The sequence below is a fragment of the Eptatretus burgeri genome, chromosome 18, assembly GCF_056783735.1.
Source record: "Eptatretus burgeri isolate ZD-2024b chromosome 18, Ebu_testis_v1, whole genome shotgun sequence".
NCBI classification, from domain to species: domain Eukaryota; kingdom Metazoa; phylum Chordata; class Myxini; order Myxiniformes; family Myxinidae; genus Eptatretus; species Eptatretus burgeri.
In genome coordinates, this window is record NC_140978.1 from 28,647,145 (window position 1) to 28,661,220 (window position 14,076).

Genomic DNA, 14,076 nt, shown 5'->3' on the forward strand with positions numbered 1-14,076 from the left:
ATTGAAGCAAAAGCGCACCGGGCCTGATGCTCACCTGCATGCACCTTGTCTCCTCGCCAGTTGAAGTCTTCCTCGAGGGGAACTTTTTCATGACCTCTAGCGGAGGCGCACACTTTAAGGCAACGCGGCTCGTGTTCCACTGGGGGAATTGTCACGGCATGGAGGGTTCTGAGCACAAGATGGATGGGCAGTCCTTCCCGCTTGAGGTATTCCCACAATTCGTTCATCATATCTTCATTCCAGCATTCACTCACAATCATATTTAATTGTTTCCATCGACTTCAGATTTTGGTCCATTTATGGATTCGTGCTTTTACTGATATACCTTTCAGTGGCATTCTACCATTTATTTGTTGTTATTATTTCATTATACTTTTGGTAAATACACGTGGCGAGGCCTACCTAAGGGCACTGTTGAAGTTCAAACATATTCGGTTGTTTCCATGAATGTGGGATTTTGATTTCATTGGATGGAGGCCATGCCAACATCTTGTATTTTTTTTTTTTTTGGAATACAATGTCGAGGCTCGTGGAGGAGCGAGAACACAGAATAGATCAGGACATATCAGAACAAAAGGAACAGTGGAAAGAAAAGGGGGGCAACACACAAAAGGCAGGCGACGAGGGACAAAACAGATGGAGACTTGGACAAATATGGGATGTGGGGAAGAATGAAGGCTCGGGGAGGAAACACGTGGTGAAGAAGATGGATACAGCCACAAACTGTCAGGAAGGAAAAACTGGAAACTTGGAAATAGGTGATTTTGGGGAGGGTTAACAGCGGTAGAAAAGATCATGGTTTTGCATGTGGGATGATCTAAGATGGTGGTGCACAAAGCTGTCTGAAAGCCCTGGAGGGGAGTTTACCCACAGATTGAAAATGACACTTCATTTGGTTCCTCTCCTGGTACCTGGCTGGCACTTTCACATCACATATATATATATATATATATATATATATATATATATATATATATATATATATATATATATATATATATATATATATATATATATATATATATATAACACTTGGGGGGGAGGGGCAAGTAGCTTGAGCATTCATCACACGAAGGACAAGATTTGTGTATCAATCAGCGTCCCTTTCCATGAATGAATAAATATTTAATATTTATCGAAAACAGTCAAGTGAATGCACAGGATATGGGATTTAAACCATGAATTACAACATGAGCTGAGTGCTTGGAGGGGACTACAAAACAGGCCAACCACCTGAAAGTTTACTTGTTATATATTCATAGCTTTTCGTCCATTGTAACTCGTGCTTATTTAAGAGGTTGTTAAATTTAATCTGGATGAGTTAAAAAAAAAAAAAACCTTTGGAGCTACGTAGTCGAGGTTCAATTCCTGACCCTCTAAATTTGTCAGCCTGATGCTTCTCATGCAGTGCTTTGCATCACCCCAATTTTAGAGGGACATTGACCCCATTGTCCCACTTGCTATCATTAATTTTATTTATTGGTGGACATTAAATATCCCAGGGCACCTTTTGAAAAGAGTAGGCCATTGTGTGCCCATACCCTGGCAAAATTCCTCCCCTGACTGTTAGGAAGAGCAATGGGGAAAACCACCCAGTGTATTCTCTGCCCAATGACGACTTTTGGTAGCACTGACATTGTGCAAAAAGCCTGGCCATTAACAGAACAGAACGATGCGAAGACATTCCAAGTTGTTGCAATTGTTTTCAACCATTATATGAATATGTTGAGAACTGATTCTCATAGCACCTGCGGGTATATGAGGAACAAGTGGTTCATTACCCTGGTCGTGTGGGTTCATTGCTCAGTTCAGTGAATGAGGTTTAATGTCCCTTCGTCCAATGAACGGTGATGGACAACACTAAAAATGTTGAAAATCCAATTCCACAGCAATTTGCAATGCAGTACCTTGAGCAAGTTGCAACCTACTTATGTAGGTATCAAAACACGGAATGAGACCCTCGCTGGGTCTAAAGTATACCTTATTTTGATGTTTACGTTTGGAGGACCACGTTGTGACGTTTTCAAGCTTGAGCAAAGGAACGTTTTTAGGTGTTCCTTGTCATAACACCTTTCTTCTGAGAGTTATTTTAAGGATGCTCACTGAACCCCGGGTGGCAAAAATCCTGAAAGATGTTCACATCGTCGTCATTTGTTTGCAGCACAAGGCTGCAGGGAATGGCTGTGCTGCTGATGCAATGCCTCCTGCTGGCTAGGGTAGGAATTTGGAATTTTGGCCGTGAGATAGCTCGCCGACTCTTCGCGAAGGCCACCGTGGGGTCTTTGACGTCCACCAACTAATGCTGGCAGATGGGACGCCCGTTTAACGTCCATCTGAGTCACAGCGCACACAGTGAAACACCAGGATGACAGCTTACAGCTGGGTTGGGATTCAAACCCAGGCGAGATAGCTTTGAGGGGTGTGTGGACGGAAAAATGTACTTCGAGCTCACTTATTGTGATATTTCCTCATCTCTCTGTCAAATATTTATTTCTTACTGTCAAAATGTCTTACCTCTGTCAAATGAGGTTCTTCATTTTAATTGCTCCAGTAACTCTTGCCCATTATCAATGATGAGGTCGTTTGTCTCCAACTTCCATGTTCTCTTCTTGTCATTCTGAGGGCAAAGGTACGTGGCTGTTTTGGTTGTTTCTGATTCAGACCAAAGTCATTTGGTACAAATATTAATTTGGTGTTAACATCTATTGTTCTTTATTTGTGTCTGGATGTTACATTTGGTAGCACTGCTTAGTACTTAGATTTTCACACTTGATGGAATGGTCATGTGATTTTTGAGTGCTAAGTCATCATTATTGATCATTCTTTATGGGGCATTCTTCCATGACTTTTCAGGGTCTGGGATATTTAACTTTTTGTAGATATATGTCAATTGATTTGTCTGCACGCACTGTTCTGCCTTTGTGTGTACAGTTCTTCTTACGTCGATTTTTTTTTTTCATCCCGAGAGAAGGTCATGGTGTTTTCTGTTTCGACCTTGTTTCGACCTGCGCTTGTCCATTTCACTCAATCCTCCCATTGTCTTGAGGCCATTCTCGTCGCGTCGTTCATCTTGGGCAATTGCAGCTCATTCTCCATCCCAATTGAGCTGCTCTCTTCTTTGCCATTCCAATGAGACTTTGTTATCTCTTTCAGATTTTACCATTGATTTCTCACGTATATTGACATGTATTTGTTGTTACAGTACTGTTTCGTTTTGCAGTTATCCTTTGTATTCTTGAGAGTTGCTGTGGTTGTGTTCCCTCCCTTTTCTCCTCCAGTTGTTAAATTTTCGAATCACACTTGCAGTGAAGCAAGTTTGGGTGAATTTTTCAGCCGTTCTTTCTTCGTGCCCTCTACAAATTTTATTGAATACTTTGTCGATCTTTTTTGATTATATGGTCGATCCTGCAGTTTTCTGGGGCACCTGGTTTAACTTCGTGCTACCACCACATCCTTCATGTCTCCACAAGTATAGTCTTTGGATCCACTGCTTTTGTGCGACATTTTGTGAACCGTAAGCAATTTCCATGTTTTGGGAACCAGTTCGGGTTCGGAGATGATTGGATTGAAGAACTAATCTTGCTTTTGGACGCTCGTGCCGATCAGCATCACCAAACAGGTATAACAGGAGGTAAAATCAACCTGTCTGTCTGTAATTGGCGAATGCTTAGCCTGTCATTGGCGTTCACAACCTATGCCCAACGATAGTCTAACTTATGCATAGCGCGCTGCACGTATCGCCGACGATCACGTGGCGTAGCTTATTAAAAACCTGCCGCACAACGATTCAAATCATAACCGCCGGAGAAATGGAAGGGTCAAAATCGCAGTAACACCTTGGCGATCTTGCCAGCGTATGCCGACCTCTGAAAAATGCGTCTGAAACGCTGGCGCACGTCGAATACGGTATGGGTAAGTTTGGTATGCATGAATAGAACGCTAAAGTACGCTATCATACGTCGTGGTAAGTGGAGTACGTCTTGTAATTTTAAACGTGTTAAACATTTTACGACGTACTTGCCGTTTGCCTCACACGTTCCGCATGCGATGGGAATAAGTCGTACGCACGATATGCGAACGTTGGCACACGTCGACAAAAGTACTTGTACGCTACTCATAAGTTGAAAAATGTCGAGCTAATGTCTCGCGTACCCGAAAGTTATTTCTAACTTATGAGTAACGTGGTTTGAACCAATTCCTTACATATTTCCAACGCACATTGACGTATGTAGACGTATTTGATTGACGTCTTCCGGACGACCACAGAACTTACTGAACGTGTTTATAACTTACAGCTACCGTCCGTATAATGGCGTATTGGCAGCGTTTAGGGGAATTGGTATATAAAAATGGGGTTCGCACAGGAGGAACCCGTCAGTGTTCCAGACTCCATGTTTTGTTTTTTTTTTTCTTCGGTATGACGGTGATGTTGACACTTCGATTTCTAGTGCGGTTATGATTTAAATCGTTCAGCGGCAGCCTATTAATTATATTATATAATAACTGCACTAGAAATCGAAGTGTCACAATCACCGTCATACCGAAGAAAAAAAACCCCCAAAAAAACAAAAAAAATCATGGAGTCTGGAACACTGACGCTAAACATTACCTCGACGTGTTTCGACTTATGAGTAACTTACAAGTAACGTGTGTTGACGTGTGTCAACGATCGCATAACGTGCCGAAAACTTATGGCCAGCGTAGCAGAACTTGTGAGTCATACGCTGGCATAAGTTGTAAAATTTCAAGCATGAAAAAATTTGAGGACAACCGCAAAGTACAACGATGAAAGCCAGTGTACTACGACGTATGGCAGTGTTTTTCAGCGTGCTCTCAATGTTTCCAAAACTTACCCATAACATATTTGACGTGTGCCAGCGTTTTAGACAAATTTTTCTAAAATCGGCATAAGCTGGCTAAAACGTTAAGGTGTGACTGGGCCTTATGTGACACCAACTGTCAAACATGGAGTAGGAAGCGTGATCATCTGGCGCTCTTTTGCTGGATCCAGAGTCGGCGACTTGCACAGAGTGACTGGCACCCTGAACCAAAAGGGCTGCCACAGCATTTTGCAGGACTATGCAATACCCTCTGGTCTACGCCTAGTTGGTCAGAGGTTCATCCTGCAGCAAGATAACGACCCAAAACATACCTCCAGGCTATGTCAGAACTACCTTAAAACAAAAGAACAAGACGGTAGTCTTCAAATCATGGAATATCATGGATATATATGTATATACTGTCGGACACTGCTCTTCGCAGTCCCTGCGTATTCATATTTGAAAATGTGACCTGCTTCTACATTTGTGGCCCTGTACTCGTGGTTTCGTTTGTTTGTTTTCTTCACGTTTTTCGCAAGTGTATTCGCGGGTTTAATTTTTTTTCGTGTGATTTCACAGTTTTTCGCAGGTGTATTTGCGGTTTTTTTCACGTGATTTTTTTATTCTCCCTTGTTAATCATGAACCACCGGTACCCTATCCCCCCTTTTCTCATTAAAACAATGCTCCGACATTCACGGATTCAAGATTCCCATCGTTTTCCAGGAAGGTATCCCACTCAAATAGCAGTGTCTGACATCATATATACAGTGGGGTGCAAAAGTATGAGTCCAGTTAAATAAATGCCAAGCTTTCTCAAATCAGGATTTCAAACACATATTTTTTCATAATATTGAAGATATGCCTCCATATTCTTTAATTACCTCTGCCAGCGAAGGTGAAGGAGGATAAGTTTTCACCCTTTCCTATCCGTTTCAAAATATATTGGGTCAGAAAGGTTCTCGTGGATTAGGCATGATGGGCTGGAGGTATGCGCGTCTCGTTGATTATCATTATTATTGACTGACACTTTGGCCTAACAGAATAAATAAAGGGTAGGCACATTTGAGAGAGAAATAAAATTTATGTGAGCAGTTTGACGATGCTCTGGAGTGCAGAACAACATTGTTGGGAAAAGATTGACTCAAAAATATTCCATAAACTAATTAAATCAATCCCAAATGGAGTTGAGGCAGTTCGCAAGGCAAAAGGGGTCACACTGATTAATTATTATTGATAATTATACATATAGACAGGTTTGATTTTTTTCCTATTTCAGTAAACCCTCAAATATCACAGGTTATATAATATCACGAGTTTCGACAAATCGTGGGCAACCTATTGTGTTCAAATTTTGTCATCGCGGAATTTCATTTTGACCAATTACGGTTTTTGAACCGAGTTGAGTCATTGTTTTTGTCCCTAAGGTGTATGATTATCTCCCATTATGAGCCTTGTTGTGTTTCTTGTGAACCACTTTTCACGAGCCCAAATGTAACGTGAGAGCCAAAGTTAGTTCTGCCAAGAGGCTCGAAAATATCGAGTTGTTCGGTCGGTTGGCTTAATATCCATCCATCCATCCATTGGGACCATACTCTGTGCAGAGCATTGGTGCTGCCTAAGCGGTCTCCTTGGCTTTTGGACACAATCCTGGACGGGTCGCCACTCCGACACAGGATACCAGCATGCTGGCACTCATTTTACCAACCTCGAAAGGATGACAGGCAGAGTCAACCCCACCTAGTTTTAATTCAACAGCCGAGGGGGATTTGAACTCAGGATCCGAGGATCCCAAGCCCACCACCCCTAACTATTAAGCCAACACCAGGCTTGGCTTCATATGAAAGTGCAGCATCTGTGGGCCGTCATTACGGGATCAATGATTGGAGGTAGAACCTTCCCCGTTGTTCTCTTCCTCATTCCTAAACCTTCATTTTCCTTCAAACCTCTTTCCCAAACCCTCACTTTCTGACACCCGTACTCGAATCCCCATTCTCAAACATCCATTCTCAAACCCATATTTTCTGACAACCGGACACGAACCCCCATTCTCATGCTTCATTCTCAAACACACATTCTCAAACCACATCATATCACCAGTATTTCAACCGCATAATCATCACTTTAGCATTGTAATGGTCATGGTTCTTTACTGTTTTAGCATCCCAATAAAATTAGATCAAAAGAGGCGCTTCCTGAAATACGATAACCAAGCTGAAGGCTCCAGCTAAACAACGGCTACCTGCACGTTCCGCACCAGCAAGGGCTGGTTATAGGAATTCAAAAGAGGATTCAAACTCCATAATGTAAAATTAGTCAGGGAAACAGCATCGGCCGACCATGAGGCTGCGAAAAACTCCCACCGCAGCTTATAGAACTAATTGAGGCAAAGGGAGTTATGCCGGAGCAGGATTTAATGATGACGAGATGGCATTATTCTGGAAGAGGATGGCACCTCATACCTTCCTTTCCAAGCAGGAAATATCAGCTCCGGTGTTCAAGGTAAGGTGGTTCAGGGTCGTCTTACCCTTTCTCCTATGTGGCAATGCTGCAGGCGACTTTGTCGTAAAGCCAATGCTGCTCCTCCGATCCCTGAATCCCCTCCCCATAAAAGTGATTTTCTCTTCTTCCCCTGCTGCCCACTCACCCTTCCCCCACTCCCCGCTCTCCCTTCACCCACTCCCCTGCTCTCCACTCCAACAGCATCATCACAATCCCGAGCTAAGTCTTGTGTTTTCTATTTATGGCAGAGTTCAGTGCATAATGTTCTTACCCTCACCCACCTTGCTGTTTTGAAATAAATTGAAAAGGTAAAAGTCTTGTGTTTTTGTTTAATTTCCTCCGCCACCAAAAGTGGAAGGAGGTTATGTTTTCACCCCTTTCTGTTTGTTTGTCTGTCTGTTTGTCTGTCTGTTTGTTTGTCTGTTTTTGTGCAGGATATCTCAAAAAGTTGTGGACAGATTCGGACGAAACTTGGCGGTGGACGGGTTTGGTGTGTATCGAGGACGAACTGATTCGATTTTGATGAAGATCTGGATCCGGATCCGGACACTAGAATTTTTAAAGTGATTCTTCACGACTGATAGATGGGGTAAAAAAATGATATATAGCACGATATCTCAAAAAGTTGTGGATGGATTTGGTCGAATCTTGGTGGACACTTTAGGTGTGTGATCGGGAAGAATTTATTCAATTTTGGTGAAGATTGTGGCAGTGTCAGGGAGGAATTAACATCTCTATTGTCCTGACTGATTGACAGTTTTGCTAGCTCCCATAGTTGATCTGCCTTTGTCTTCTACTCCAAAGAGCACGACTTATCTAAGAATGAAGGGAAGAAAAATGGCGAAATTAGCCAATTTGACTTGTACTCCACATCGACTTACACAGTACTCAGAAAGGAGACAAGATAAATGCAGAAATTCCAAAGAAGAAACCAAAGCCCAAAACTAGAGTCTAAGTGAATCCCAAAATATATGATTAAATTTAAAATCGAAGATAAAGACCTCTATTTAATAGGTGTTGAAAAAAACTCAAACTAACGATACTGTACTTTTAGAAATGGCTGGCCTGACGAGCACGTTTTCATGATGTACTTGAGGAAAGTTCTCCACGGCTGTGAGTTGTTGGCGCTCAACGTTAATCCATTTATATATTACACACCGCCACTTCCCCATAAACCAACCTTACTTCCTTAATTCACAAAATGTATGTGTGTGTCAACACTTGATATTGGCTCGAAGATCACTTGCTGCATAAGTCACCTGGATAAAGCTGTTCTTGCTGTGCTGTTGCAGGTTTTGAAAGCCTTTCAAAACTGCATTTCATGCTTGACTACTCATCCCATCATAAGCGTTGGAACAGCAGGAATATGTACAAGGTTATTAATCCACAACCATTTATTGGAATTCAAATATGGTGGCATTGTTCCAAGCACTTTGAACTAAATGGTGGTAGACATCTGGTGTAATATCAGACCATTCCTCCTCCAGAGTAAATGCAGACTCGGTGGTGGATTTGGTTCTCGTGAATCCAGCCCTCAGGAGGTTCCAAGACATCCGAGAATTGCCAAATTGGTTTAAAGTCAGCTCGATGGATGAGACTCTGCACATTTTCAATGTATCGTTATCTATCCTTCGAAGGAGAAGTGAATTCTTGCAGAAATGTTTCTGTGAGGCTCACTTGGTTTCTCCTGGATAGGTTTGAGGGTGGTGGAGTAGCGGCTGAAACCCGAATCCTGTCGAGGTTCCTCCTGATGACTCCATCTTTGCTCTTTACTTCTTTGGGTTCCTTCTTGGTCTTCCATTAGATCATCCTCAAACCAATTTCTCAGAGATACAGCAGGATGTGTTGTGATGTCGGTGCCAAGAAGGACCCTGATTGTCGAATGCCATTAAAGTCGGTCGTGCAAAATTGTTCTAAATGTCACCTGAAGGCTTCCTTGTAAAGCATGTGCTACATTGATTTGTTGGAAATATGCATATTCAGGTTGGGAGGGTTCATTTGAATACTGGGTGTGCCATCCCGATACTTTTGGTAATATACTGTGCATATCTCCGTGGCCTCGAAGCTGTCTGGCCTGGATTTGAATCCTGACCCAGCTATAAACTGTCGTCCCGGTGTTTCACAGGCAGCGTGATTCCTCAACATTTGCGCCGTCCCTTGAATGGACGATAAGCTGGGTGGCCCGTCTGCCGGCATTAGTTGGTGAACGTTAAAGATCCAACGGTGTCCTTCGCGAAGAGTCACTGAGTTATCGCCGGCACCATAAACAAATTACAAATTCTTACCATAACTACTGAGTCGAGCGTCAGGCCTCGCCGGCCGGTTCGTCAAAGAGTTGGACCAAAAACTTCTCGGCGGCCAACCGCACAAGAACGTGCAAATTATTGTGGCCATTAAAGAAGTAGTGTGCATTATCTGAGCTGCATCGTATGGAAAAACTACATCGTTACACAAATATCACTAAATTGATCGGTTTTACCTGTATCATCATATTCATGTAGGTTGTTCACGTAATTACTTCCTTGAGGAAATTCCATTCGAGATGCATCCACAGGGAAGTCATTTTTCTCCGTCCCGTGCACGCGTCCTGCTGACAACGTCCTGTCCGTATTGCTTGGCCGCCGCTGTTCATCAGTGTTTTTTCTTTCCAATCGGTCAGTCGTACTGATCCGTTGTGACTTGTAACGTCCTGGCTGAGTCCATCTCTGTCCAATTGTTTGAAAAGATAATTGGTTGTGCCGGTGGTTTGCAGAGAAAAAGTTTTTTTTTAAATATTTTTATTGTCACTTTCTTTTTTTCTTACTCCGACTGACACGTCTGCTGCTGCACTGCAAAGATATGACTTTCTTCGAAAGATTTGTGAGTAGTTTGGGGTGCTTGAAATCATCTGTCACCATCAACCATTGCAAGTAGCGATAGGCACTCTCTGAAGCCTTTTCCAGTAATCTTACGGTGCAGCCTTAATGTGATTGCATTTCCATTGTGGAATGTTCGAGGCCTTACAATTTGTGGAATCTTAGAGATAATACATTCATGAAGGCTCGAGCTTGTGTGCGAATGGGGTGTTCATTGGCACCAGAGAGCTGCAGCTTTTTGCTCGTTATAAACTTACATGTAAGCTTGTTATACACTCGTAGCTTTCATTTCTTTAATATGACACTGCTACTTACGCATGCTTTGCAAATCATACAGGGTTGGCAGAGGTTTGCTCCATCATTATGCAATTGTGGATATTACAAATATTGAGATAATATTGAAGGTGAGTGTTGAGTAGATATTACTAAGATCTCATCAAAGATTTTATGCAAGAAGGTGCTGGGTCCAAAGAAATTCATGTACGCGAGGTGACCGCGTACGCTCGCGGTGAAGGTGTACCCTCCTTTTCAACAGGAGTCAAATACAGGGCGAGCTTTACATGTGGACCTCCGAGCATTCTCCTCTCGAAGATGACCCCAGATGCATCTGCCCCAGAAATATTACCCAGGTCAAGCCATTAATCATGGAGGATTGGCACGTTGAGGTTGTTAAGATCATTCACAAACATTCAGGCAAGTCTAAGGTCTCAGCCGGAGGACTCCTTCGATACCTTAATTATCACCCATGATTGACAACAGCTGGTATCATTCCACAAGCTATTCGACTCGTATTCAGCCAACTTTATCACTCTTCTGGTAACTGATGATAAAATGTGGCTTCACTAATGGGAACATGGAACCAAATTGAAATCCAGGAAATGGAAACACAAGGGATCACCATCACTTGAGAAATTTCACACCCAATCTTGAGTTGGTGGAATCGAGCAAGGCCTTCGTTTTTGGGTGTGATCTCAACATGCAAATCTACTAATTGACCCTCTGCTTCATAAAAATACAAATCACTGAGGAATATTATGCCAGCCTCACGCAAAAAATAGTGGCAGACTATCAAAGCCAAACACCTCGGGACGACAACCAAAGGTGTGCTCCACCTTCATGACAATATGCTTACACGTAAAGCCCATGTGCCTGGCATTGGCTTCATGGTTAGGGTGGTGGGGTTGGGATCCTCGGTTCAAATCCTACTTTGCTGTTGAATTAATACCAGGTGGGGTTGACTCTGCTTGTCATCCTTCCGAGGTTGGTAAAATGAGTGCCAGCTTGCTGGTATCCTGCGTCGGAGTGGCGACCCGTCCAGGATTGTGCCCAACAGCCAAGGAGACTGCTTTGGCAGCACCAATGCTCTGCACTGAATTTGATCCCAATGGATGGATGGATAAAGCCCATGTTGTGCAGACTGCCTTTGGTGACTATGGTTTGAGCAACTGCTCATCATCTACATTAAAGGACTTCTCTGATGCTCTGGAAATCATCCACAGAGGATCATAAATGACCTTTTTGCAGATGATTCCATATTGCGTCTTCTCAGATCCAATCTGACTTGGATGCAAGCAGCAGTTCTCTGCCGATCTGGAATTGATTATGCGTTATACTAGTGATCTGAAAAATGGAAGACATCACTCGATCTTGGCGAATTTCACAATCTGACCCTATCGTCCTGGAAGGATCATCAAAGTAACAAACATATCTTCTTCCATGGTCAGCCATTGAAAGATTTTCAGTCCTTTTACTTAATTTCTCAGCCTCTTCATCAGACCTGACCTCTCCTGGGCTGACCACATCACAAAGCTTGCCTTAAAAGCCAGCAGCATGTTTGTCATTCTTTGTCGTTCCAAGTTGTTCCTTGGTAAACCAGAAATACTTGCTGCCTACCACTTCTGTGTCCATACCTCAACATTGAATTGCTTTCCCTTTTGGCCTGGAACATCAGCATGACTTCTCTCTCACCTGAAGTCTGTGGAATGCAATGTTATCACCATTATTGGCATCTCATGCAATGATGCCAAAGAACAAGGCCTGTGATTTTCACATCACAGACAAGTCAGTTGCTTCTCTGTTTGTTTTTTTTTTTTTTACCGCCTCTCCTCTGGTGTAGCTCCCTCTGCTCTCTCAGACCCTGGACCTCCCCAACTCCTCCACAAACCTAATTTTTAAGTAGTAAGATGACTACTTTATATTAAACATCCACATCACTTAAACTAGAGGGGGAGCACTCGGGAGAGTGCAGTGCAAAACCTCCCCCACCAATACTGCTCGGTCACTCAAGTGAACCTTATATCTTATTCATTAAATATGATGTCAACAGTGCTGACAGAGTTATAGTTCTTTTCTCAAACATTTCTTTTTTTTTGGGGGGGGGGGGGGTTGGAAATCACTTAAAACATGTAAAAATGCAAAAAAATCGAAATTTTGTTGAAAAAAAAGTTGCAAAATTTTTTTTCTCAAACAATTATTTTTTTTGGGGGGGGTTGGAAATCACTTAAAACATGTAGAAATGCAAAAAAAAATCTTTTGGGGGGGGGGGGTTGGAAATCACTTAAAACATGTAAAAATGCAAAAAAAAAAATTCTCAATTTTTTTTGGGGTGGGGGGGTTGGAAATCACTTAAAATATATAGAAATGCAAAAACAAAATTTTCTCTACAATTTCTTTGGGGGGTAACAATTTTTTTTGGGGGGAGTTGGAAATCACTTAAAACATGTAGAAATGCAAAAAAAAATTCTTTTTTTGGTGGGGGGGGTAACAATTTTTTTGGGGGGGTTGGAAATCACTTAAAACATGGAGAAATGCAAATTTTTTTTTTTATTTTTCTCTACATTTTTTTTGGGGGGGGGTGGGACCAAGTCCAAAATTTAATGGCATGATCCTTGGACCATACCTAACCCCTCCACCAAGTTTCGTCAAAATCCGTCAAGGAGTTTTTCCATAATACTGTTCACAAACAAACAAACAAACAGAAAGGGGTGAAAACAGTCACCTCCATACATCTTCGAAGATGGCGGAGGTTAATTAGTTTGTTTGTGTTCAGCAAAATGGAAGGTTAAATCTGTTTGTGTTTGGCAATCTTTAAGATGAAATTTGTTTGGGTGAAGAAAGCATGAAGGTTAAATTTGTTTGTTTGTGCAATGCAAGTTTCTTCTTCTCCCCCTATTCCCTTTATAAGGGGTGAAATACGATGGTGCCAAGTTTCTTCCCTACCTTGACCACGATACTTCTTCATATCCCTCTGTCCTCAGCCAAACCTCTCCACTCTCCAAACACCACAATCTTACAGATATCCCTCTTCTTCACAATCCTCCCATCTCAACCGTGGTCCACCTCTTTTCCTCCTACCTTGCTCCCTCAACCTGTCTGCTCTCTCGGCCATTCTCTCTTCCTCCATCCGCACCATGCGTTCATCCCATCTCAGCCGGCACTTCACCAATCTCCCCGTCAAGCTCATCTGCACACCAATCTCCTCCCTCAGTACTTCCACCCTCCTTCTATCCACCCTCTTCACTCATGTAATCCTCCTGATCCAGTTGTTCTCGCAAACCTGCAGCCTCTGTTGTTGTCTCTCTTGTCAGTGCCACCGTCTCCAGACTGTAAAGGTAGGCCAGCGTTAAACATGGCATCAGAACCTTCCCTTTTAATTTTCTTGATATCTTTCTGTCTAGAATGTCGATCTTGATATTATATCTTATTTGAAGATTGATATCTCGATTGATATTCCTGTCGAGATTTTTCTGTTTAGATATTAAGGTTATATTAGTTTGTTTGTGTTTGGCAAGCATGCATCCAGGTACCATGATCTATATAAATCCCATTTTAACTTGTCTACCCTCTGCGCCACCACTACCTTTCCGGGGAAACCATCTATCCATCCATTGGGACCATACTC

The 14,076-nt window shown here is 42.5% G+C and overlaps 1 protein-coding gene across 7 annotated transcripts in view; it reads left to right on the forward strand.

Moving 5' to 3' along the window:
- Positions 1-14,076, forward strand: part of LOC147008802 (receptor-type tyrosine-protein phosphatase gamma-like) — a 732,556-nt gene that overhangs the window by 272,820 nt on the left and 445,660 nt on the right. For all 7 annotated transcript variants that reach the window (XM_085863992.1, XM_085863997.1, XM_085863993.1 and 4 more), the window contains one exon: positions 61-206. In XM_085863992.1, the coding sequence (XP_085720118.1) occupies positions 61-206 (146 nt within the window). The remainder of the gene's footprint in view (positions 1-60; positions 207-14,076) is intronic.